The sequence below is a fragment of the Antrostomus carolinensis genome, unplaced genomic scaffold (assembly GCF_000700745.2).
Source record: "Antrostomus carolinensis isolate BGI_N321 unplaced genomic scaffold, ASM70074v2 scaffold1302, whole genome shotgun sequence".
NCBI classification, from domain to species: Eukaryota; Metazoa; Chordata; class Aves; order Caprimulgiformes; family Caprimulgidae; genus Antrostomus; species Antrostomus carolinensis.
The window spans coordinates 1-26,162 of record NW_010301359.1 but is presented as its reverse complement, the minus strand read 5'-3'; the positions used below and the strand labels follow the sequence as shown (position 1 = coordinate 26,162).

General features: G+C 41.5%; 1 protein-coding gene across 1 annotated transcript; it reads right to left on the bottom strand.

The window, feature by feature from the left end:
* Positions 1-88: 88 nt before the first annotated feature.
* Positions 89-22,291, bottom strand: GIT2 (GIT ArfGAP 2; the record flags this gene model as incomplete). Its single annotated transcript, XM_010163401.1, has 19 exons — positions 89-539; positions 1,458-1,521; positions 6,724-6,906; positions 7,025-7,107; positions 9,833-9,922; positions 11,325-11,573; positions 13,436-13,585; positions 13,815-13,957; positions 14,793-14,904; positions 15,190-15,287; positions 15,619-15,691; positions 16,649-16,700; positions 18,260-18,305; positions 19,115-19,209; positions 19,922-20,052; positions 20,206-20,292; positions 20,650-20,755; positions 21,489-21,601; positions 22,158-22,291. Coding segments are annotated over 19 exons (2,222 nt in total), but the record flags the coding sequence as incomplete, so codon positions are not given.
* Between the last annotated feature and the right edge of the window lie 3,871 nt (positions 22,292-26,162).

The following is a 26,162-nucleotide window of genomic DNA, read 5'->3' as shown; positions in this document are numbered from 1 at the left end:
TTTTGTGAGCAATACCTGAAAAGCAGAACGTGGCCCCAAGGAAACATCTAGCGAGAGCTTGATACGACGCTGGTACACGATACTGGCTCAACATGCTATTATCTGTAACTAAACTGGCAACACAGGCACGAGATAAGGCAGTGGGTTAAATTAATCATAAAATTGTTAGAAAACATGCAAAAATAATACTGAGTTAAAAAAAAAAAAAAAAAAGAAGTTTCTTGCCCCTTTAGTTTGTCTCGTAAAAATTTGAATAGTTCCACACCTATAGTTGAAATCCAACCTTTAAAAAAAAAAAAAAACAAGACTAAAAAGCCAAGGGTGACTCAGTTGTTGTTCTCTTTGGTTGTGATGGTAACCAGCTGTTTAGCAGCCTTGGCGATGTCGTAGGCGCACTGGATAACTTGCTGCGTGACCAGCTGGATGTCTGTCGTGGGGCAGCTCTCCACAGGAAGGGTTTTTTTGCACTCGGATTGGAGTCTGTAGGCACTAGATGTCAGCAGACGCAAAGAAGTCCTTACCAGTTCAGATTTGGGTTTCTGGGAAAGGAAAGTTAAAAAATTGAACTTGACAGAACAGTAAAACCGTTTTAGGATGGCTTTTAATTAAGCCAGTAGAGGTCCATAAGTGTTCTTTAATACCAGACATCTGCTGCTAGGGCCCTGCATGGACTCCTGGGTGCTCCAGGAGATGTTATAACTCATCACTGCTGCAGAGACACTGAGGTAGGGACAGTTATCTTATGAATAAAGTTCCCAGAACTTATGAAACAAGTTCCCAGAATTTCTCCTCTTTCATCTCAGGGACGTTTCAAACTGCTGCCAGGCAGCACGCAGGGAATAACTGCTCCATGCTCTCATTTAGGAAGTTACTCATACAAATTCTGTGATGCCCATTTACTGCTGCCCAGCCCATGTCCTGGCTGACATCAGGGTACAGCGTGTACAAGACAATCTGTTCAGGGAGGCACAACAGCATTAGATTTTCCTGGCAGTTTTATAGATCTAGATAAAATTTTTTACAAAAATTTAATCATGGACATTTCCCTCCCTAAAATTTCTGTGATGAAACAGATCACTTCAGTAGATGGATAACAGATCTAAACATACCCACAAGTAAGAAATCCAGGCAATGGCACTCAAATGGAACCTTGAAGGGAACAAGTCTAGCAAAATTCCCATATAAACACACGGATCCTCAAGCTACACGCAAGTAGCCTCCAGTTTTGGAGGAACTGCATGCACTTCTTGGAGTTTTAAGTTCAAGAATAAAATTAAAGGCCTGGATTTAGACATTAGGCTTTCCCAACTGGCATGCCAATGAATACAAAGATGCAAGATTTGACAGAAACACCTCAGCATTTCTCCCTGCCTTTGGCTTTTAGTTTTCATTTACTGAAGGGAAATCTACTAACAAGGAACGAGGCCAAAGGCATTTTAATGCTGAAAGGCACTTACTTTTGGGAACAAGGCTGCCATCTCCGTTACTGCCACATGTATTCTCTCGGAGCACGGTATATAGCTGCAAAAAGAGGCAATGTATTATTGATTATGTAAATACTCCCTCTCCTCTTCAATTTCATTCATCAGTGGCTATTACTCTAAAAACAACTGAGTAACAAAACCCCCATATATATTCTAAAAACCTCTCCGAAGGCTGCACTGAAGGGAACTGACACAGGTGGTGCAACGCACAATATGGTGACTCTTAGTGTCCCCTCCGCATTCCCCAGCACAAGCTTGTACCCAACTATGTGACTTCATGAAAAGCAAGAACTTCACCCACAGCCCAACTTCTGAAGTTTTCGTTACTCTTTGATCACAGTTTGTTTGAAGAAATCACTGTCCACCCCTATTATACTCAACACTGTCAGTAAAGTCTCAATTTGTTTGCAATTATGGAAACGTGTCTATGAATATTAACAGCACATCAATTCATATTGCTCACATTTCCAAACCTTCCCCCCACCCAACTATCCCAATACTAGAATGTGTCTCCAAACTGCACAGAAAATAGCTCAGCTCGCTCTGTTTGGTGCGTGCACAACCAACCTATTTTTGTTCCATGCGGGAGAGTGTGCCCGAGCAAACTGCTTTGTGTAAGTCAGGCACAAAGTAAAGCAAGATTCTGCAGCTTGAAAATATTTAAACAAAATCCAGTGACACAGATGTAATTTGGAAAAAAAGCAACTTTTTTTCCTCAGTGCAGTGTTGACGATCAGAAGCAGATGATAAACTCTGTAGGTGGGATCTGAGCAAGCTCAGCTTGCTGCTGTCTTAGGGAAATCTCTACCCGTTTGTTTTGAAAGAGCTCTTTCTGCATAAGGCAAGAGACTATAAAATCAGACTACCAAAAGAGAAGTTTTTAAACTGCTAAGGACCTAAGCAGCTAAAAATATCCAGTAATCTCTGAAGAAAAGTTAAAAAAACCCAAACCAAAACAAAACCCAAAAGTGTTTCAATTGATTTTATTTTTCAGAGTTGAATTCTGACCATCCAAACTCTTAAAAATAATTTAAGAGCCAAGTGTTGATATTTATAGGACTGTCTTGTCTACACCTCTGAAGTAATGCAGTGTTCCTGCACTTCTTTTCCATCTGTAAGTTACAAAGTAGAAGCCTTTAAAAAAAAAAAACACCTTGCACCTAAGTTACCAAAATACAGTAAACTTAAAAAAAAAAAAAAGTATTAAAACCATTTGAACTCTGTAAGCTTTTAACCCATCAGCTCTCAGCTGCGCTGAGCAATCTCTGTAACAAACACGTTACAGCCCCTGGGTCAGCAGCTGGGCTGGAAGCTTTAGTTTGTTGCAGAGATGCAGGCTCAGGACACTCCCTGATTCCAAGGAGATTTATCTCCATCCCTGAATCTGTTCATGACCAGTTGAAGCCAGGAAAGCAGCACCATGCACAGATCTCCTCTTTTTCATGTCAGGAACTGGAAGGTCAGACACCCAAGAATGGGGTATGCCCAACTTCCAGTCCAGAATTCATACCTTGCTCTTTTGGTAAAGTTTAACTAAAGGTAACACATCACATGAAGGTGACTTAACACCCAGATGCCTTCTCAGATTAATTTATACACAGTAAATGAACAACACACAATTAATTCGCATACAGCAGCTCACAGACACATGCACCTCCAAACTACCAACTGCTTACACAACGTGTGAGTTTTAGGCTAAACAGTCAGTAACTCTGTCGAGTTAGCCAGTAAAACAAGTGCAGATTCCATTAGTCCTCACAGATTTAATTTCTGTCTTACATACCAAGTGAAATTTGGTCTGTTCAAAATAGATGTTAAAACAATTTACCACAAGCTGCTGTGAAATGCTGTGTTAGTGTGGTCTGTCAAAAGCCTAATTTCAAAAGACTCGGTTTTACGCTCTAAAGACCCAATTTCAGTGTCAGTTAGTCAACATGATTCAATCTTAAGCAAGAGAATCTCAAAATCACAAAGCAACAGCATTCAACAAAAATATTCAGCATCTGTAGATTATGGTAGAGCATTGCTCTTTCAAGCAAAATACACCAAACCCCAAATCCAACCCCCCCAGTCATTATTTATGTAGTCATCTTGCAACACCAAAGGTGCAAAAAGAGGTCACTTGCAAATGCACTGAGAAAGAAGCGACACACTGGGGTCATTTTGGCAATGCAGGAAAATCGCTCCACGAAAGGGTATTTCTGTATGTCACAAATCACACGAGTTCTTCCAAATAAGCTAAAAGGGGAGGAAAAGTCTTCCAAGTTCACTCTAATTCCCATCCTGTTACTGAGTTAACAATTAATTTGCTCTCTGAAAGCCACACTGAACAGCACCTTACCTCATTAAAAAGCCAGTTTGCTGATTAAACCCTCCACAAAGAAGGAGAGAAAGCCCTAAGGGTAACCTGAATGAAAGAGCAAGACTAATGACACATATCCCGTATTGTTCTCTAGGTGAGCTGCAAAGTGTACAGCGTGTCTTGGAGGAACAGCTTTATTTTAGTCTAAAGACTCACTGTAAGCTCATGAAATATGCTGACATGTTTGTGTCGTTTACACACATTCGAGGAAGACATCAGGAAGATATTTAAATAGCAACAGCTTGGAAAAAAGAATCCATCATTAGCAGTAACTCTGTTAACCTCTTCCTCCTGTCCTGGTATCTGTCACTGGCAGTAACACCTGGGGTTACAACTTGGGAAGTTCTGGTTTAAAGAACATATCACTTAAATGTCATTTTTATTTTAGGCATTAATAAACACTATTTTGCTCAGTTTGGAAGGTACTATGTAAACACACTTTTTTTTTCATTGATTCATGATACAAATTTGATCTCATTTGACACACCAGCTCTATAAACACTTGAGGGTCTCAGCTGTCAGGTGTCAATGTGGCACGTTGGGAACCGTGAAGCTTCTGCTACTTTTGCAACACTGCACAGAAGCAGCAAGCACGTGTTGTGCTGTTAGTTGTCATCACTTAATTTATCCATCGATGGACAATAAAGAGAACAGAGACAGAAAAGTCTTCTACCAGAATGTAAAAGATTAAAGATACATTTTACAGATATATATATTTATAAAGATACAACCTACAGTTCCAGGCTGTGATTCTGTTCCCCATTAAATCAATACCAGAAGCTCTGACTGAACGGGCAGAGTCACGGGTTCCTGACTCTCTGTACTATCTGCAGTTTCGCTGTCACCCGAAGCATTTCGTGCATAACCTTCAACGACCCCTGTGCAGATGGTGCGTGAGGGACAGAGGCAGCAGAGAGAAAGAGAAAGGACACTGTGCCTGGGAGACAGGGACAGAGGCCAGAGTACCAGGAGGCAGGACCAGGCTGCTGGATGGTCAGAGGCTGCAGGGGAGCTCTCTCAGCCCAGGGAACCAGCGTGCTGAAGCAGCCGAGGCTGTGTCTGAGCTTGAGCGTGCCCGCGCGCTCTAACAGTCTACTTGGCCAGTTGAGCACAGGGAAAGGAATGGAAGAAAGCGAGAAAAAAAAAAAGGGAAGAAGGTGTTTCATTAAAAATTATATTCTTACATCATTTTATCACTCTCCAGTTATCCATGTAGCGCATGATTTCTATCTACAATATTCCCAGCATGAGCTTGGAAGATGTACCCTGAGTATCAAATTTTGTTAAGAAAGCGTCTCCTTACTGCAAGGAGAGGATGGTGGAACAAGCCCACCCCACCTCCCGCGTCTCCCAGGCTGTGCAGTTCTCAGCCCACTGAGATAAAGCCAAGGAACGGGAAAAGGAAGAACAGCAGTTTCATAGTTCAGTGTTTTGCAAGATTATACTAATTTTTGTACAGGCAAACACCCCACTCCACATGTGGTACAGAAAACAAAAAGGAACACACCAGGCTGTTTAAAAATCTATGCAATTTAACAGCGAAGTTAGGTAAGGTGCATTGTTTCTTTCAATGATTTAAAAAAAAATAAATAATTCAAATACTGTAAACTGTGATAGACATAAAATCCAAACTCATTTGAAATTTCTCTTACTGTTGCTTCTCTGTGAGAAACAAGCAACAAGGGACTGCGGTGGAAAAGGTTACGGGCAAGGGCAACGAGCTCAGCACAAGCACGTTAGAACTCGCCATTCAGTGAGAGGAGAGGCCGTCTGCTGCCCCTGCTAAAAATAGGAAAGTACAAGGAGGAAAAAACACAGAACAAAAGTGGCCCCGTCAGCACAAGCACGTTAGAACTCGCCATTCAGCGCAAGAAGGAGAGGCCGTCTGCTGCCCCTTCTAAAAATAGGAAAGTACAAGGAAAAAACACAGAACAAAAGTGGCCCCAATGTTGTGCACTTCTCCCAGCAGGGCAGGAAGCGAGGGCTGAGCACAAATCGCCAGCCGCTCCTCACAGGCACAGACGGGCACAGAACTTGGGATGGGAGGTGGAATGTAAGAGCTGCCAGTCTGCAAGTTCAGATTTTCCAGAGACCAAAACTGTTCCGGATCTAAAACGTGTTCATACCTGGGAAGACATAACTCTGATTTACAGTCTTCTGGAAGAGCTGTGCAGGAGCACCACCTGATGCTCAGGCAGAGGTAGTATCATTTGTACTCGCTCACTCTGAAAATTAATTGTTCGGTTGAGCCAGAAGTTCCCAGAGGGAGGTGAAGCTGCGTGCTACCCACTGTGCTGATGAACTCCTTACTCAGCTCGGTCTGTATCTAAACCAAATAGTCCAAAATAGCTTTTTCTGGTATATTATCTACACTAATGTTTCATTAGGAAAGCCAAATTCTCCCTGCCTTTGTCATTTTTCTTCCTGAAAGAAGACTTGGTGTTACTATCACACTTCCTAAGGACATGGATGTCTGAGGATCCAAGAGAAACTTACGCCAAATTCTCTGCAACACCTTTGATTTTTATCTCAAACAACACTTATTTTGTAGCAGGACTTCACCAGCACTTTGCTCCCCAGCGCTCCCTGTCCCTGTGCCAGTCGTGGGCAGGGCGGGCAGCCAGAACCCACTCGCAGGGGCTGCGATGGCTTTTCAGATGGGAGTGGGGGTTCCCCCGGCCTGTGCTGGTCACTCGTCCCTGCTCACCCCGTGGCATCAGGCCCAGTGCACCAGGAAACACCACAGACCTACACGTTTTGTAGGTGTGAGATCTCCTGTGCTAACACGGGTGCTGGTGGCTGCACTTCTGCAAACACTTGAAGAACTTTCTTCATTTTCTCACACACTCCGGAGCTTTTCCGGCACTCACGTCTTACCTGTCATGCTTGTTCTCTTGCGCTGCTCGTAGCAGCTCCTGAATATTCTTAGTGATCTGCTCAGTTTTCCGAATCACGTCTTCTGTACTGGGCAAACTGGAGCTGGGGGCTGTGTCGGCATCTTCAGGGATGGAGCCCTCCCCCTGCCAAAGGACGCTCCTCTGCCGGCCCTTCCTGCCCGACCTGCAAAGGAACAAAGCAGCGGTCGGCCCTGTGGGACACAACTGGCTGCACTCCCTGCCCTCTGACAGCGTGGAGATGTGCCATCAGCTCTGTGTCACCGCGCTGTCACCGTGCCTACCCCGTCTCCTCCAGCTCCAGAGGGGTGGTGGGGTTGTCATAGTCGCTCTCGGACACGCTGCTCTGCTTCTCCAGCTTCGAGGCCTGCAATGAACACAGATCTATTTCAGCGCTGTGCAGGGAAGAGGAGCCCCGAGCTGTGCCAGTGCCATGTCCTGCACAACAGCCCCTGCCCCAGCTGCTCCCCTGGAGCCTGGTGGCCCCTGCCCTGTGCCAGGCTCCTGCTGCCAGCTCCTACCCGAGGTCCTGGGCGCTGCCGGCATCACCAGACCCTGAGCGAGGGCTCTGCCCCGGCACCCAGCGGGGCTGTGGGGACAGACAGACGGGGACAGACGGCCACAGCACGGCCACCCTTCCCCTGCCGCTGGAACTGTACGGAGGGGGAGGCCCACAGGGGAGCAGATGCCAAAGGGGAAGGGCAGGACCACCATGAAATGGGAGGCCCGCTGGAGAGAGGGATGCCCTCCAGGGAGAGAGGCCAGACCAAGAGCAGCAGGCCAGACACAACGTGGGACACACACAGTGGAAACCAACCCAAGCATGGGAGGCTGAACCAAGGACTGAGGCCCAACGCAAGGTGGGAGGCTGAACAAGAGGAAGGACCACCACAGAGTGGGAGGCCAAACCCAGGGCTGAGGACTGTTGCAATGTGAAAGCCAAAATAAAGACAGGAGACTGCAATGATGGTCGGGAAGCCCATTGAGTGGAGGCTGAACTTTGGGTGGAAGATCAAAGGGCTGGAGGAAGCTGAACCAGCAAGACAAGTCCACTGCAGACTGGAGGCTGAAACGAGGAGAGTTGAGGCCCATTGCAAACTGGAGGCTGAAACAGGAGTGGGAGGCCAAAATGGGGAGAGTTGAGGCCCAGTGAATACCTGAGACTGATACAAGGTTATCACATAAATGAGTGTTGTGGCCCACAGCAGAAGACAGGATGGGAGGCCTAACCATCAGGAGTAGAGGGCCACTGAAGAATCGGTGTCAAAAGGAGGACCCAAAGTGGAGTCTGCAATGAGGGCAGGAGGCACACAAGGAAATGAAGACTAGAGAGAGAGCACTGCAGGCATACAAGGAAGTGGAGGCTGGACCGAGCCTTGTAGGGACACATGAAGTGGAGGCCGGATCAAGATCCAACTGGGAGTCTGAACCCACTAGGATGAATGAAGAGTGGGATACCAAAATGAGCTTGGAGGCCCACAGCTAAGTGGGAAGCACACAGTGGACTGGAGGCTGAACTGAACCTGTTGACTCTGAGCTCAGAATGGAGTCCCACCAAAGAGGAGGAAGCCAAACCTAGACTGGGAGGCACACAAGGATGGTGAGGTCCAACCTAGAGTGGGAGGACCACGGCAGAGGGAAGGCCAAAGACAGAGCTAGAGGCTGAAACAAGCCTGTGAGGCCAGACTGAGTGTGGGAGACCCACTGCAGGGCTGCTCCAGAGGATGGAGGCCATAAATGGAGTCACAGGCCCAGTAGATTGCTGCTCTCCTCTTCACGTGGCATTCCCTGGGGAGATACACAGTGGCTGTGTCCACACCAGGAACCAGAGTGAAGCCCATTCCCTGCGCTTCCTCCCAGGTATGATGGCAGAACACTCACCACCTCCCACTCCCATGTTCACCTTCAGCATTCATTGGTCTGTGACACGTGAGGATGTACCTGCTCAGGGCCCATCGCCCCAGTCACAGCCCCTTCACAGCCAAACGTGGATGTTATTCTAGAGCTCCAAATGCAACGTGCTTTTCCCTTCTTGTGAATATGTACCTTGCAATCAGTTCAAGGATCCCAAATAAAACACAGCCTAAAAAGAAGCTGTCACGGACAGAGCAGTCTAACTCTGGCTTGCTAAATGTGTCCTTTTGCAAGGTGGTATTTTACACTCACTTCTAGCAAGTGAATTTGAGCAAGACTGGATTTCAGTGTCCCCACTACAAAAAGAGAACAATGTTTAAAAAAAGCTTAACAAGCTGGACAAGGCTTCTTCAAATACCTGACAGCTCACACGTGAGGCCACAGCAAAGACAGTGTCCTTGGAATAACATAAGCTTACAGAATGCAGTTGATGTTTCTTGGTAACACTGCAATTTTTTTTTCCTGGAGTCAGTAGTGTAGCTAACAAAAACCCTACACACAGTTTTGTAGATCCTGATGGAACAGCAGCATAAGCTTCCTTTAAACACTCCCAGTGCCTTTAATTTTGCTCCGAAAGGAGTCTTGCTAAAAGCAACTTCAGTCTTTTGTCTGTCAAGGTCAGCAGAGAGCAGGCTAGCTGTTACCACATGTATCCGTGTGCAATACCAATGGCTGTTTGGATGCTTAAAGAACTCATTTCAAACAAACTAATGAACATCTGTAAGATAAGCAATCAGTACCCATCTGGATTGGTGCAAACTGACACCCCCAAAGCAAGCAGGCTTGCAAGCTAACCCCGTGAGCTTCATACGCCTCATGCAGTGCGTTTTAGTCAGTAGGAAGAGTTATACATTGGCTTGTGAATTATCAGCGAGCGCCTGCCAAATTATTTTCCAAACAGCAACCCACCTGTCTTGGGGCTGTTTTCAGTGTTAGGCAGCTGAACAAGTGATCTGGAGTAACTGTGCACGGTGTTAAATGCTAAAGATTGGAGCCGCTGTGGAGTTAGAGAGAGGCAAGTACCCACAGCGTGGGGCAGAAGAAACGGAAAGAGATGAAACACTGCTTCATGCAAGCATGAAGGGCAGTCAGCATGAAAGGGGAGAAGACAGAGGCTGATGGCTTCTAGGAGATTGCCACCTCCTCCAGGTAAAAGACCAATTGGGAAGGTACTTAACCCTTCGTGTGCTTTCATCCCTTGACCAGGAAAGCGTGGAGGGGAAGGAAGGTAGAGATGAAGAGGAGGTCACAAACGCACTCCTCCCGATCTAAAAATGGGAGAGAGAAAAACACTCGGGAAAACCAAAAACAAAACAAATAAATTCTTAACTGAAATAAAGGAACATTCTTAAAACCATGGAGATGATATAAAGCAAGAATGATCTGGAGAATCTGGCTAAGCCTGAGCGGACTTAATTGTTTCAAAATACAATTGACTTCACATTCATTCTAATATTGATATTCCAGAGGTGCTAAATTCCACAGGGAATAAAATATATTCACTGTAAGACCAAATTAACCAACTCCACATAACAAATTAATATTTCAGAACAGCTACTTCTATCCAAATTTCAAACCAAATGACCAAAGGACCTATACAAAGCACTGTCATGTTTTGCAAACACTGCCACAGACAAAAGAATTCTGACATTTCTTGTTGCCAGAACTGCCCATATATCAACATGCCAATATAATTTAAAATGATCCAGTTTCATAGTTTGAAGTTCTTATTAATTTAATTGAAGAGGGGAGAAAACCCAGCATACAAATTTCTGCACTGATTCCCTGGTGCACTCAACTGCCTTCCTGGGAATGTGCACAGGACATTTGCCCTCCCTCTTGCCAGGCAAAAAACCTGTTAAATTCCAAGTATGTTTAAAAGGGCTTAATTGTTTATCTGGGAGAAAATACCAGATAGTGCTACCAAGAGGGAAACACATTGAAACAAATCCACAAATGTTAAATATGTGCTTAAAAAAAACCATTGTCCCACATTCCTGCCCACAGGGCTACCTAAAAAGATGCAACAAAAAATGAACTTTAATAAGCCCTAGTGTGTGTTGTTGGGTCACTTATCTGAAGTGTGAACACGTCAGTGCAGAGTCCTTCTGGCCAATACTGAACTCCCTTTCCACTATTAGCCCATCATACAGGAAAATCCTAAACCAGAATTCGTTCAACTAACAGATCTAAACCATTGTCAGCCTCCAGTTCCAAACTCAGAAAAATGAATTGGTGGCCTAATGAAAAAGTTAGCTTCAATTTTATTTTATTTTTGAAAGGTTGTTCTGCAGTTCCACAAATTGGCACAAGCCTGTGTACCTCAAGAAATCCATGTGCTTTACCTACCTTCTTGGAACACTATTTCCCCCTCCCCCTTGGCTTTCAAACAGCCACACACTGATATTTGGCATATATATTGTAGGTAAAAGAAACAGTTGAGCAGAAGCCAAAAGCTCCAGTTTATATATTCCAGAATTGTTAGAGCTTTTACTTATCAAAACATCAAGCCCCTGCAGACATGTTAATACAGCAAACATTATCAATTCTGACAGTTCAAATTCACTCTGAAACAAGACCACTGAGCAGCTTTAGTCAGCGAGCGCAGGTGGAATGGACAGAACAGCTGAACACAAGAAGAAAGGCAGAAGCACCAGCAGTTTTACTTACGTGTGGAGGGAAAGGCTGCAGTCTCGTTATGCTCTCTTCTGGGTACGGGACCTCTCCCAGGGGAAGGTAAGGTTTCTGACCTGATCCAGTCTCATACATGGACATGGGTCTGCTACCCCGTGCTGACGGTCGCCGCTTTAAAGAAGAATTGTTGGTAGGGTCTGTGTATTCAGAACCAGTTTGGACCTGATATATATTGGTTGTGGCCTGTCTTCTGAGGTTGGTATTTTCACTCTGTAGCGTTTGAAGCTGAAAGAAATGTTTAGCAGTGGGACTTTGTTTTTCTAACAGCAAGCGTCAAAAGCAAACTGAGTATACAACACACGCTTGTCAGCTTTATTAGTAAATCCAGTTACTAGTAGCTGGGGTTTGATTTCTTTTTTCCAAAATCTACTTGACTTGCTTAGAACAAGCATAGAAACATCTATGTTCCAGATCTGGAAATATTTATGTGCTGATTTCCAGCATTTTTTTTTTGCTGGGATGCAAGCTAAATTAGATCTTTAAATTGGCTGTTGTAGTTAAAAACCACACAATCCATTTCTTCCAGCCTGGCTGTGCTGGCACATGAATTGTGTAACATCATGAGGCTGTGGGGGGAAGGACTGCCAAGAAAACAGTTTTTCAAGCCAAGTGATCCATTTCAGCAGCCCATACCAGAACTCAAAAGAGGACTTTAACATAAGGCCTAGGAAATCTGAAAATGCCAAAACTACAGCACAGACACCAGAGGCAGCGCAAAGAAAACTAGAGCTTGCTCTGCAAAGCAAGAGGAGAGTTTAGCTTATGAAAATTAAGTCTCAGCTACTACTTTCTAAGAAGCCAATAAGAAGTAATTTTAAAGCTTTTCATTATTACATATTTGATGGATAGTAAAAATGCAACAATTCTGGGTTTTTTTGTGGAGTTACTTGGAGTAAGTTTGCTATATTAACACATCATAATTAAAAGATTTTGTTAAAAGTCAATATCAGCAATTCTCTAACAACAATTGAGTATAATATTTCAAACAGCTGATGGCCTTTTAAACAGGAAATTGTGTATTTACTACTTGCATTTACTTTGCATCATGTGAACCTTCAGGGCACTTCCCAGAACCCTAAATCCAATGTGCAGACTTCTATTAAGATAATTTACACTTTTTCTCCCCACTTTCTGTGTGCTCTGTAGTAAGATGCATCAAGTCTTAAGGTCTGAGGATCAGTCAGGAGCCAAGCTACCCCTTTAACATTTGACATCAGAGGCAATTAAATTGGTCAACTTAGTAGTCTTCTTCCAAACTTTTTCCACATTTTAGAAATGTGCTTTTGGTGCAGTTTTAGCCAACAGCTAATGTCAACTCAGACCAAACTATTAACCACCTATAACCACCTAAAAAAATCTGTAGGCAAAAAACCTGACTTTTTCCATTAGAATGCCCATTAAAGTAACAACTATTTTCACTTTTATTTAGGAAGAATCTACTCTAAAGTGGCATTCATCGAGCGCAGCTTTGCCTCTTCTTTAATTAGTATCTTTTCCTTAGTAATTGTCAAGGATTAGACACACAGCTGGCTAATAAATTGACACATAAAGTGGATAGATTATTTTAGTCAGCTTTGCCTCTTCTTTAATTAGTATCTTTTGCTTCGTAATTACCAAGGATTAGACACACAGCTGGCTAATAATGTGACACAAAGTGGATAGATTATTTTAGCTTATGACCTTCTAAGCCCTTGCTTAGAAAACAAGGAAAAAAACCCAAAAAACTCTTGAATGACATCTACTGCATCAGAATTGCTGAAGCAGTACAAATATATCGGTGTCTTGCCACCCATCAGGGAATTCCCATATTGTGCTGAAGTTCCCAGTAGTGCAGAGCTAAGACAGCTGACGCCCCTTCCTCCCACCCCGCGTTCTGCACGGCTGTACCCATCCTTCACCAATCCTCAGCCACTAAACACCAGGGTAAGAAGCCCCATAGCTATATACATCATCAGGACAAAAAAATCAGTGCAACTCATCTTCAAGGTGAAGATATTGGGTTATTGCATCTTCAGTTTCAGGAGTTTTATTCTGGTCAACTTGAAATACCTCAAGAAAGGAAGGGGTTACACTGTGGTGCCTGTTACCTTTTTCTGCATGATCCTCAGCTCATCGCTCAAGTTGATGTTCACTTTCATTAACTGTTGGATCTTTACCTCAGAAGCCACCAATGCGTTTTTAACTTGCATATACTCTTGGGCTGTCACTGGTCCATCTGACAAGTCTGAATCCAGGCTCTATAAACAGTGAGAGAAAATACACCATTGAGAAACAGACCACCAAAAGAAAACAAGACAATGAGATTCTGACAGCTTTTCATGTGCTTCCTTTAAAGGAATCATGGTTCAAATTAAATTCAAATTAGTCAGATCCATTCATTAAAACATCCCCTCACAATGGGAAAGACTCACTACAGATTAGCTTTATGAATAAAATTTGGTGTGTGTATAAATATTTCGAACCTACCTTCTGTCTGTTTGATTTAGCTGCATTTGTTTCTAGATCTGTATCTTCATCTGAAGCAACACTGTCATAATCAGGCTGGTCATTATCCTGACTTTCACTACTATGTTGATTGCTGATTGATTTGAGTATCAGTTCCACATTTTCTGTAGATCAACATACAACATTTAAAAACATACTGGTAAGTTTGGAGAATAAATGGAATTGCACACTTTCAAGTAATTAAAAAAACCCCATAAATTAGAAAAGATCCTCAGAGAGACAATACAAGATGTGCCATAATAAAGTATCATCTGTGTGGCCCAGTTCAGAAAATTAACTTAGATCCACCTAATGGGTATGGATTATTACTGTCCAATATATCAGAGTTTTATGGTTTTGTCTTTTCATTTCTTCTAAGTGTTTAGACAAGTTAAAGTAAGTGGTGAAAATGATGTTTAGCAGATTAATAAAATTCACATAAAGGAAAAACCCCAAAACAACCCAAAATAGATGACACTGGACAAATGGATGTCAACATTAAAATTAAAAATACAGGCAAAATTTACAAGTTAGAAAAGATTTTTTTATATTTTCTCTCCAGAGAGAGCACTACTGTTCAGATGCTGGTTTATACCACTGTGGTTAGAGCTATGGCTCTGCCTGTTTGTTGGCATATACTGTATTATTTGATATCATGTTCAAGAAATACAGAAAGTAAACATTTTTAGGCAAGTTAGTAATAAGCTCAAGAGCATCTAAATTAGAGCAGAGTCCTGAATGTATAGAGCAGCATCTAAACCACGGACAGTGTCCTAGCTGCCAATCAAAAGCAGTATCACCCTATCACAGTACAGCAGTATTCTGGAAATTTGTACCAAGTTACCATAAAAATCACACCCACCACAAAGATGTGGCGATTCATTTGTTGCCAAATTGCACAAATCCCACTTAATTTAATTCTATTACAAATAACAACCTTAACAGACAAAGTATACTCACCTTTTGAACCTGTGAGAGGATTCCCCTGTTGTCTTCGTTTGGCATCACTTAAAATATCTATAACTAACGTAGCAAATTCATGGGCATTAAATCGAGCCAGTTTCTGTCTTCCCTAAATAACAGAATAATGCCAGGGAAAAAAAGTACATTGTGTATTAGATGAACCTCAGAGTTCCAAGGTGCTAAGACACTTACAGCTAGATGATTGTTCAAGTACAGCAAACTGATTTAAATTATCCAGCTGCACACTCCAGGGCAGGCGAAATGTGAAACTATTTTAACCTCTTTACAAGCAGATGCAACTCTTCTACAGTCATGAAGTACAATAAAGCAATATGACTTAATTACCTGGCCTATTAAATTAAAATAGTGTTACAGTATTATGAAGATTGCAAACCTGATTCCTGGTTGAGGAATATTCAGGATTTACGGGAAGAAAAGGGACCACTGTCGTCTCTGTCACAAGAGTACTGTGATTCTGAGTAGCAAGCCAAACTGCTCAGGGAAGAAAAAAAAAGAGGGAATAACCTTTTTGTACTATTTGACTGTGTTTCTTGTCAAAGAACAAAAAGACCACAATTTCAAACACAAACACAATCAATCCAAAGGAAAGCTTTTTTCCCCAGAGGGTTTTTCTACTTTGTAAAAAACACAAGATTTTTTCAATTAACATCACTTTCAGACAACGCAAGACAAAGAAACTGCCATTATCAGTAATTAGTGAATCCAAAAGTACTTTAAACAGAACATATGCTTGCACTTGCATCTTCTATGTAATGTAACCATTCAAAGTCATTTTATAGACATTCCAGAAAGACTCATTCACCTGCATCTGTTTCCCTTCTGTCAACTTCATCATACACATCCATGGCAAGTTCTTCAAATAAGTGGTTGCTTAGCTAAGGGTAGAAGAGAATAATTATAGTTGGAAAATAAATGAAACCCACTAAGATCTCTAGAACACAGAAAACATAAGAGCACAGCTCTGCTCTCTCTTGGCTATTTTTCAGTCTATACAATTGCTTGTTTCTCAGCCTGCACAGTTAAAGTAATTAATTAAGCAGACATACACCACCACCACCTAATTGCCAGATACAGAGACAACAATGCTGCTCTACGCTTTTCCTTTACTGGTTAATGGATTTTTTTTTCCTCTCCTACCTGGCCACAAAAAGACCTTGTGTATTTGGGGTGAAGCAGACCTGTTGTGGGAATTAGGTACCCAAATGCCACTGCAGATGTGGGCTTAAGTGAACACTGAAGACTCACAAAGCACTTGTGTGTTTCAAAGTGTGTTTCTACAGCAGATGGTTCAAGAGAGATACTTGTGTTACGAAGAAGGGAGCTGCTGGAAGGTCAGACGTGAAATTCAGTCGTCACAGGGCTCTGTGGATGTTTCACTCACTGACACGCGCTGCATTAACATCACTGATGGCACCAGACTTGATAAGTGACAGTGTGATTAAGCCTGAAGAGATGGCTGATCTCCCTTCTCTGGGACAAGCTGTACCAAAAAGGGTGAAAAAGCTAACACTTTTTTAAGGTTTAGCTTTATTTACAGGAAAACCAGCACCACTTTTTCCAGAGTTCTCCTTTTTTTTGCCCACTCTGACCACCCCACCACCCAGCAGCAAGTAGGCTCAGGGTGGGCATGAAGCTGGGAGGAGACACAGCCAGGAGAGCTGATGCATTTCTGCCTATTTTCCTGTTTTTCTCCAGACTTTTAACTTGCTACAGAGTTGACATTTATTTATGCAGGAATTAATAGCAGCTGAAACCAGCCTGAAAGATGAAGAGCAGAGTTTGCCACATCCAGACAAAGATGTGTCACACAGCACACTGGAACTTTTACTTACAGACTGAAGCTTCTTCTTGGCTGCTTTTGCAAGTTCTGATACATCTAGACTGCTATGAAAAAAAGAAGTGATCATTACATCTACAGCATTTAATAGCTTGTTTAAACACAAATTCTACATTTTGATAATTCAATTATTAAAATGTCACTTTTATTTGAAACTCCTTAATCTTTTAGTATTTTTAATACTGTCTTTAACACACTGACCTTACTAGTATTAAGAATATACTAACTGGCATATTAGCAAGCTTTTCTGAACAATGATTTAAAATTTAAACCAAAAGAATCCCCCAAACCCTTTGGAATATGAATACCCACATTTGCACAGCTCAAGCAGCAGTCAAGCTGTTGTGCAACAAAGTGTTTTCTGTAAGGAACCTGAGCAATATGAACACTCTGATCAAAGCTCGAGTCCACATAAAACACACTGGATCTGTTCCACGGGGCTTTGCAGGAGGTAGGTGACCATCAGGCTGGCAAATGGCTACAGCAATATGGCCATGCTTAAAATTATTATGTACTGATTTAGTAAATAATCTCATCTGCTAGTTTCCAGCCTTGAACATGAGGCACAAGATGAAAATTGTGCAGTTCAACATAATTTATCATAAAAGCCACAGATCAGGAAGCTGACAAATTTTGAGTCCTTATTTGTATCACCCAGGGGAAGACTCCCCTGACCTACAAAGATAGAAAGGCTGAAATAAAACCTTTATATGATTAACTGACATCACAGAGAGTTTGTGTAGGCAGTCAGCTAGACAAGAAAAAAGAAAAAAGGAAGAAGACCAGTGGAGGACATCAGGCAGAGGCAGGACAGCCAGGCTGCACTGCAGGCTCTGCAATGTGAGCTGTGTCTTCAAACAAGTCCTTTTCTCTGCCTGTCAACTTCCTGCTCTGTGTAATGAGGCAAGTGAGACTTACTCTGTTCTGCAAAATACTCTGCACTGAAAATACACAGCACTTCATCTAACCACTAAACACAGCATATCTAAAAAAGTTTACAGATGTTAACACTATTTTACCAACTATTACATAATTTCTGTAATTTTTATTAGTTTTTCACAGAAGTTTTGCAAGCAATAAGTTGAACAGTAGTTTACTTACAGCCGCCTTATTTCCAATTGCATAGCAATAAGAGAAAAACAGGGACTTATAAGATTAACACTTGATATGTTTTATACAAATACAATTTCACTGATCATAAGCAAAAGTTAAAAGCACTCAGACAATCAAAAGTATAAATATTTTCAGAGAAAAATGCAGCTTTCTTGCAAGTATTAGTTTCAAAATGCTGTATCAGGAAACCAATTCAATTGGTCCTTACATTATTTACAAAATCTCTTTCCCAGGAATCCCCATGTGTGTTCCCTTAGTGTAATTGTCTCACCTTCCCCCTGCATTTTAACAAACACGGTAAACTTCTATCATTTTCTGATTTTGTTTAAATGACAATATTCTTTCTAGAAAAAAAAAAATCCAAGACGGATACAGGCACACCGTAAAAAGTTAGAACGACAAGTTTAAAAGTTGTTTCAGAAAGGAAAGAAAACTTTTTCTTTTTTAATTTTATTTTGATGCTTTCAGACATGCCATGGAATCAGCAACTCACCTGTCTGCCATCTGAGGTATAACAAAGTGCTGTCCGTTTTTATGCTCTAGAGTTGAAAACAAATTGCACTTTAGTAGGTTGTTACTGGACTATAGTTTTCAGTGTTGTCAGGATATACAGCTGGTATTCACTTTTACTAAGAGACACAGCAATGAGAAACCCAAGACTATATGCAACAGGCAAACACAGAATCATTTCTCTTGCATGGAAGTACTCAGTTTCCAATTATAGGAAGCTAGCAAGTCTTAAAAGAAAACAATTTCCTGGTGTTACCAAAGATTCCAATTAAGGCTTATCAACTGTATTAAAATTCCACAAAAAAGAAGTTCTAACATAGGTGCCTTTATGGTACACAGTGGCTAAAAATCTTTAAGTGTGCTTATATCCAAAAGGTACCCACTTAACTGAATACTCCCCTGCTTTTGCATTTCAGTGAGAAGAAACTACTTTGGGGAGTTTCTATAATATCTCCTGCAGACTATTCAACATCCACCAGATTTTATTTTCCCTGTAATTCTCTCCTTGAAGTTAAACAGTACTCATCTGATCCTATACATAGGTTTCTCCACACTCTCAGGGGGATTCCATTTATTGAACACTTATTTGTAGAAAAACAGAAAGGTACTTAATTTTTAATGTATACTCAAAATCCTGCAGTTCTATCCAAATTTTAAATGCATTATCACTAATCTTACATCTTATACTTTCTCTAGCTCTTCCTGTGCACTTTATATAAGTTTAAAATATCTGAAATGCACATAAAAAGTGCATTAACACTGACACAAACATTATAACATAGTTTAAAGTGGCCTATAATTAACACTGAAAGATCTGAGTGTAGTTTTTTCTGCTCACCTGGTTTCCTGCCACAGAGATAGAAAGCTAACCTGTCCGTGAGTTCATACTGAATTTCCACCAGGCGCTCTGCCAGCTCATGATGCCCGACTTGTCTGGTTTACACACACACACACACACACAAAAAAAGAAGTTACATTAGTTATGCATTTTGAGACATAAAAAATTCAAGAGTGGTCAGAGAAATCAATTCAGTACAAGCCACTGTACAACACTGCACGTGCTCGAGTCTATCAGAGCACAGACTCACAACAGGATTTTCAACATGTTCCAATGGGCAAAAAAACCTATAGATAAACTTTTATGAACTCCCCAAAATGAGTCAGTGACAAATCAGTCAGGCATTTGCAGTGCCTCATTACTGCCCAAATTATCAGCAGAGACATTCATCTTGAATTTTTCTTGACATGAATGTTGTTTGCCCTTGGGAAGCCCAGAGCCTTTCTAAAGGTAGTCCAGCCCTTTCCTACAGCAATTCCCTAGTTAATCCACACTCCTGGAATCTACTCAGCTTGCTGAACTTGCAGAAGCTTTTCTCCTCAGATTATTTTTCTGTGAGCTGCTAGATTGGCACAGCCTGTTTCATTGAGATCACAATTGTTCTCTCAAGCATCTGGGAGAATACGGGCTAAGAAATTCTGAAAACACTTATTCACACTCTATGCATTCACTCCTTCTGCAAAAAGTACTTTGTAGCACTTAACAGTCAAATACTTTTCAGGACAGAAACATATCTAAGCAGGCCCATCATACAATTCACAAACATCAGTTAATGTCTAAGAGCATCACTAGGTCAGAGCCTTCTACCTTGCATAGTCAACTGGAGTTTTTCCATTGGAATCCTGCGTGCCAGGATCAGCACCATAAACTGCCAACAATTCTGCTTGCAAAGTCTGTCCTGCCTTCGCAGCAACGTGCAGCGGGGTGTTTCCTTTCTCCTGCAGGTTATGAAGAAAAAGCACATCATTCTGCTTAACCAACAAGTCTGACTAGAAGATTGAAGTACAACATGTATCAGGTGAAATCAGTATAACTATTACAAATTTTAAGAATTTATTGTATATCAAAATAACAAAAAAAAAAGTTCATACGGGATGAAAGAAGTTGGCTTGGGCTCCTAAGGAGAGTAACCGCAAACACGTCTCCAGATTCCCTGTCCTTACACTGGAATGGAGTTGCTGAAAAAGAAGCAGAATTGTATTTAATAGAGCAGCAACACCAGAGATTCAGCATGTGTTTTTTCAGCCCCGCCTTTAGAAACGGGTCTGTAAGAATTCCTGCTACAGCTGCTTTGTGTATATGTTTTTCTCCTTAAACTGATGCCCCTCAAGCATCCACATCTCCAGTATCCACGCACATTAACCCCAAAAAAACCTGGCTTTGAGTTGAAGCCAAGCAGTGTTTGTTTAATACAGGGCTGAAGAACAGCAACAGTTATCACAAGTCAAAAGAAACTAATTTAATTCAGTCAGATTTCACTGTTTTGTTACACACAAGATGTAGCTTCTGCAGACTGCCAGGAAAAACATACTAACCTTACTAAGATCTTTGGCAGTAACACTGTCATCTTCACGGCACGGCAAGCGATGAACAAACGCTAACATTTGATATTTAGCTCTAATGAATTCTGCTTTGTTGGGACTGTAAAGAGAAACCCAAGCAACAGAAGGGAAAGAAAATAAGTATTAGTGCTTTCACCAGAATGCAGATGCTCTAGAAAAAGGAACACTGACAAGTGAAGACTGGATTAGATCTTTGTGTGCTACTAGTAGCAAAGTTATGGAAAAATGTTTTCATTAGAAAACCAACCCAGTGCAGATTGTCTAACCCTACAGAGCACACCTCTGTTACAAACACCAAGAGATCCTCAGTCTCTAGGATGTACTGTATTTTTCTTAGAAGTAAACACTGAACTTAAAATTATGCCATTTTAAGATCTACACTTACTATATGCAGTTATTTACATTTTAAAATGAAGTACCATATTCAGTGACAAAAATCTTCTATTATTTTTTTTTTTAATTCATCAACCAAACTCCATCTCATCAGCAGCATTCAGTTAACTGAAGCACATGGCATGAGAATCAAAAGTCTTTTGATTCAAGTACAAGTAAAGGTCCTCACTATTTAAAGCTGGAGGTCAGGAATCAATTGTTCAGAGAATTCAAGCAATGTATTTCCACTTTTGCAGTAAATTAAAAAAAAAATTGGAAATAAAAAAATTAAAATGAGTGAACAAGTAACTAGTTTACTCCCATTCTCTTCCAGCAACAAAATATACACAGGTCCTCATGGGTAACTTGCTGCCTCTGTCACTGCTGAATAAAGTAATCACAGTTCTACTAAAATAAGAATTCAGCAATTTTCCACTTACTGCACTTTATCCTGCGGGCTCGCTTTGCGCCTTCCACTCATAACAGAGGCAGGGTCCAGCAACGAGTGTTCCCATATGGAGTTAGCACCATTATTATACAGTGTTTCAACCATCTGAAATCCAAAATGTACACAAACAGGCAGGAAGGAAGTTTTGCTGCTAGCAGCACAGACTGACTCATCAAATAGCTGTAATTATTTTCAAGCAGACAGCAACCAACAGGGATTCATATTCTGTGTGCCAGCTCCCCAAACCTACTGGGGTATCAGAACCAGGCATGTGCCCAGGAGGTTACTATGTGGAATGTAATAAGGATCCCCTTAAAACTCTCTATTCTTCCCAACAGCAGCTCTAGTGAAAAGAGAGGCTTGCTACATATTGAAAATCTAGGTTGAAGCAGATGCAATACAGAAGCCTGGAAGAAAAGTTGAAGGTGACCTTCCAAAACAAAAGTATCAAATTAAAAAGGCATAGACAATTCTGATTTCAGTAGTCCACCACAGCAAAATAGAGAAATAAAAGGAGACTGATTTAGAAAAATAAAGTTTAAAAGGACCAGCCCCTCTCAAACAAAAGCTTAGCTATTTAAATTTCATTAAAAAAATCTTAAAACATATCTATATATATATATATATCTAGTTTTAATTAAGGTAGAGTTTTACACTTTACCTGCAGCAGTGTAGGAGGCCATGGCGTATGCTTGAGGTGTCTCACTTGAGAGATGTGACGCCCCAAACTTCGGTGAACACTACAGCATTCATCACAGATGAGAATCCCTCTGTTTATAGATGCCCAGCAAGGATCTGAAAAAGAATACATTAATTACGACACAGAATACATTAATTACGACACAGAATACATTAATTACGACACAGAATACACTAATTACGACACAGAATACACTAATTACGACACAGAATACATTAATTACAACACAGAATACATTAATTACAACACAGAAGGCAGGATGACCTTGTATTTCAAACACAGAGTCTGAAGTGCAGAGCCCTGCCTTCTAACCTCAGCTTTACTGCTTAGCTGGTATATGAGCCTGTAAATGTTACAGCCTTGCTGGGCCTCTGGATGCTGGGGAAATAACAGTCCCTGCACTTTCTGGGGATGCAGGAGTCCCAGAAATGTCCCAGGAGTCCCAGAAATGTCCCAGGAGTCCCAGAACAGCGAGGAGAGCACTGTGGAAACTCTGAAAGAAGCCCCACACCTCGCAGCTCTTCCTATGAACACAGTTTCCTTTGCAAGCAGGACAGGACACTGAATGTGTTACCTTCTTGAAGTGCTCACTTGTCAGTTAGTGAAGTCCGACAGAAATGCTTCTAACAGCACCTACCTCCTCTTTTGAAAAACTCAGAAGTCTATAAATAGAAAGCAGTAGCAGCAGTCATGCTTTTTCACATATTACTCAGTCTTCAGTTCCTAGGATTACAATGCTTTTTCATTTTCACATTAAATAATAAAAACACTCAAGAGTGTCACAGTAAAAAAGAAAAAAGGAAGATACACGTGTCAAGTTAAAGGCTCAGTAAAATCAAAAGTTGTCAAGGAAATTAACTGCAACTCTGAACAGATCCAAATGGAAACCACCTTATAAGCAAAGCAGAAAGACAACTGATGGAAGGTGAAGTAGTAAATAAGATATACTAGCTATTATGTAGCTTCAAACATCTGAAAGTATAAAACTGAGTAGGAATTACATCAGATTGAAACTAATTATATGCACAACAGGACATTAAACTCAGATCCTTCTGCCACTCTTAGCTCTGTCTTCAGAATAAACTCCAGTTTTCTGTCAGTGACACATGAAACTCAACGTGCCAAGAACCCTGCAGGAACAGGCAACTGAGCAGCAAGACAGACCTCCAGATCTAGCACATCCCAGGAGAAAGAAAAAGGAATTCAAGATCTCTTCTGCTTTGGAAAGTAATTCTTCATTTCAAATCCAGAGATGAGTTTGAGGTTAAATAAATGAGCACAACACAAGCCTGGTATCTGATCACAGAACCTCTGCATCCTGTCAGAATACATCTAAGCAATTGTGCATCATAAAAAAAGTCTTCCCTGACCCATGCAGTGAATTTCCTGACTCCCTGAAACATGAGATCTGATCATAGTTGTGGTTTTTAAGCAGAGTTGATGTTGTGTGTGTGCTGAAGGCAATGTAGGCAAACCTGTTGGAACCACGGGCCGTGAGGGATGGGAGCATCTAGTCACAGACGATAACTATCAGAGCCCAGAGCCAGATGAAAGCCCGTGTTTTAGGAAAAAACCTAACCTAATTTAAAAAACAAATTAATAACAAGCACACAACCTCCTTATTAAATCATTCCATTACTTTACCAACTTTTACTGCTAAGAAGGAAAAAAAAATAAGAGTGAAATGAGGTGTATTAGTGCTAAGCTAACAACCCAGGGCTGGAGGCAGCCTTCCAGATTAATGAGCCCAGTCCCTTTTCATTACAGACAACCTTATCACACGCTCATTCATAACCTAACAGGAGCCTCCTGAAAGCCATTACCTTTCTCATCTCAATCACCAGTTGCAGGCTGCTTGTGAACCTCACTCTGTTTTGACTAACAGTCACCAGCAGGTTTTTTTTTCTTTACACCCATCCCAATATCTAACTTAACTGGCTCCAAACAACAGCCATGATTGCTGTTTATTTGTCATTTCATAGCAGAAATGGGGCTTTAAAATTTTTCTGAAGGAAATTCTGCTTCTAAATTCAGCTTGTACCCTCTTAAAGAGCAGAGTGTACAGGCTCTTCCACTTAAAAGAAATAATACTGATGAAAGAGTCCACATTTATGGAATGTGTCACATTTTTTGAATGTGTCAAAATCTGGCACCATGGGAAACGTGGATGGTGAGTTGCAAAAAAAATATGACAATAAAAGAAAAAAAAAAGACAATAGATTTGGCAAGGGAACTGAAAAGTTCATCAATGGGCCAAGGGAGCACTCTTTGCTCCTACTGAGTGTTGGAAAGGCAAGAGAGCAACGGCAGCAACACAAGTCCCAGTTTAGAAACATAAATAATATGGAACAGATTTGATAGCGGGCGTGGGGGAGAGCAGACTGATCAAAAAGCAACGAGAAGTTAAACTGCAACCTGTTTTCTGAGTGACACTGGTTTAATTGAAGGAGTCTTTTAGTAATATCCTTCACCTGTTCTCAAGTAACAGGTGAGGATGGGAAGGGGAAAAGGAACACAAAGTTAGACAGTCTGAAGTTACAGAGAGAGAGATGGCAGGTTATGGGGAAATTGATAATTTGGGTTTAAATTTAATTAAGTGTCTGTGCTGGAATTTATTTGAATCATTTTTAAAAGAGATCCAACTATGGAGACAATCAAAATATGCTTACACCGATACCAAAACACAACAGAGAAGCTATGAAGACAGGTCCAATCTGCTTTCAGAAACACGGCAGAGTGATTCAAAACAGGAAGCGTGTGCTGAAGACAAGCCCGAAGCGTGAGCGTGAGCAGCGGGCTCCTGCCCGAGAATGGGAAGTGCACTAGAAAAGGAAAATCACCTCACACAACAGAAAACTATTCACACTTTGTCACAGAAGCAGCGTACACCGATGGGTTCAAGGGGCAAGGAGTAATTACTGCAGCAGTCGGGCATTCTGCGATTGCCACACCTGATCAGGGTGAACAGGCTGCAGCTCCCGCTGCTGTGTGTGCACAGAGCAGCTCCAAACCCCTCCGACAAATTATCTCCGGTCTAATTAAAAGAAAGCTTTTTTTTTAATCATTTAAGAAAGGATTAAATTAAGATTTCTTCATATATATGGATAAACCAGCAGATTTCTTCACCAAGATCAAGTAAATATTTGACTATGCTATAACGTCCCAACACAACTAATTAAAAGGCTGGCTTACAAGATGACCCTAATTATGACTCCAGTACACTGCGTACTGCTGACGAGCTTAACGAACACAAACACAGCAACACCACCCATGTTTAAAAGCAGAGATATCCCACCTTGTACAAGCCAGGGACAACTGCCCACATCAGATATGCAAGCTCTATTTATTGTGAAAACACAATTCTGTGAAGATAAAAGTAACTCCCTGGGAGGTTCATTTGGGATTTTATTTTATTTTATTTTTAAACAGAAGCCACATTTTATAAAAGTTGTTATCCCCTCTCCCACATCAACCCTTCTGGCCATTCAAACGTTATCTATGTGACAGTGTTTTAATTATTTTCAGTATGTATGTGAGTAATTATATGGGAAGAATCAGCACAGAACACAGAAACCAAAAACTAAGTGAGAAGGAAAAACAATAAATACAGACAGTTTCTGACAAAAAAAAACCAACAAAAAAGTGAATGTAAGAACAGCAAAACTACAGATGGTCAGAAAAGGAAACACAACTGACTTTCCAAAGCCAGGATTTGTTTCAGGAAGGTCCCAACTCATCTGCAGTGTGAGACAATGTGCGTGTCAGCGCAGAACCGAACAGCTCCAGCCCGGCTCTGTCGGACCGGGGGGTCTGGGACACCCGCACCCGCTCAGGCCGTGGGACAAGTCACCGACCGAACGAACCTGCGTTGTACCTCCCGCCGACCCTCAGGACAAGGGGTGTCTCCAAAGCATCTTCATCCCCACAACCCCCAAACGGCCACTGTCCCCCCAGTGTCACACCCCA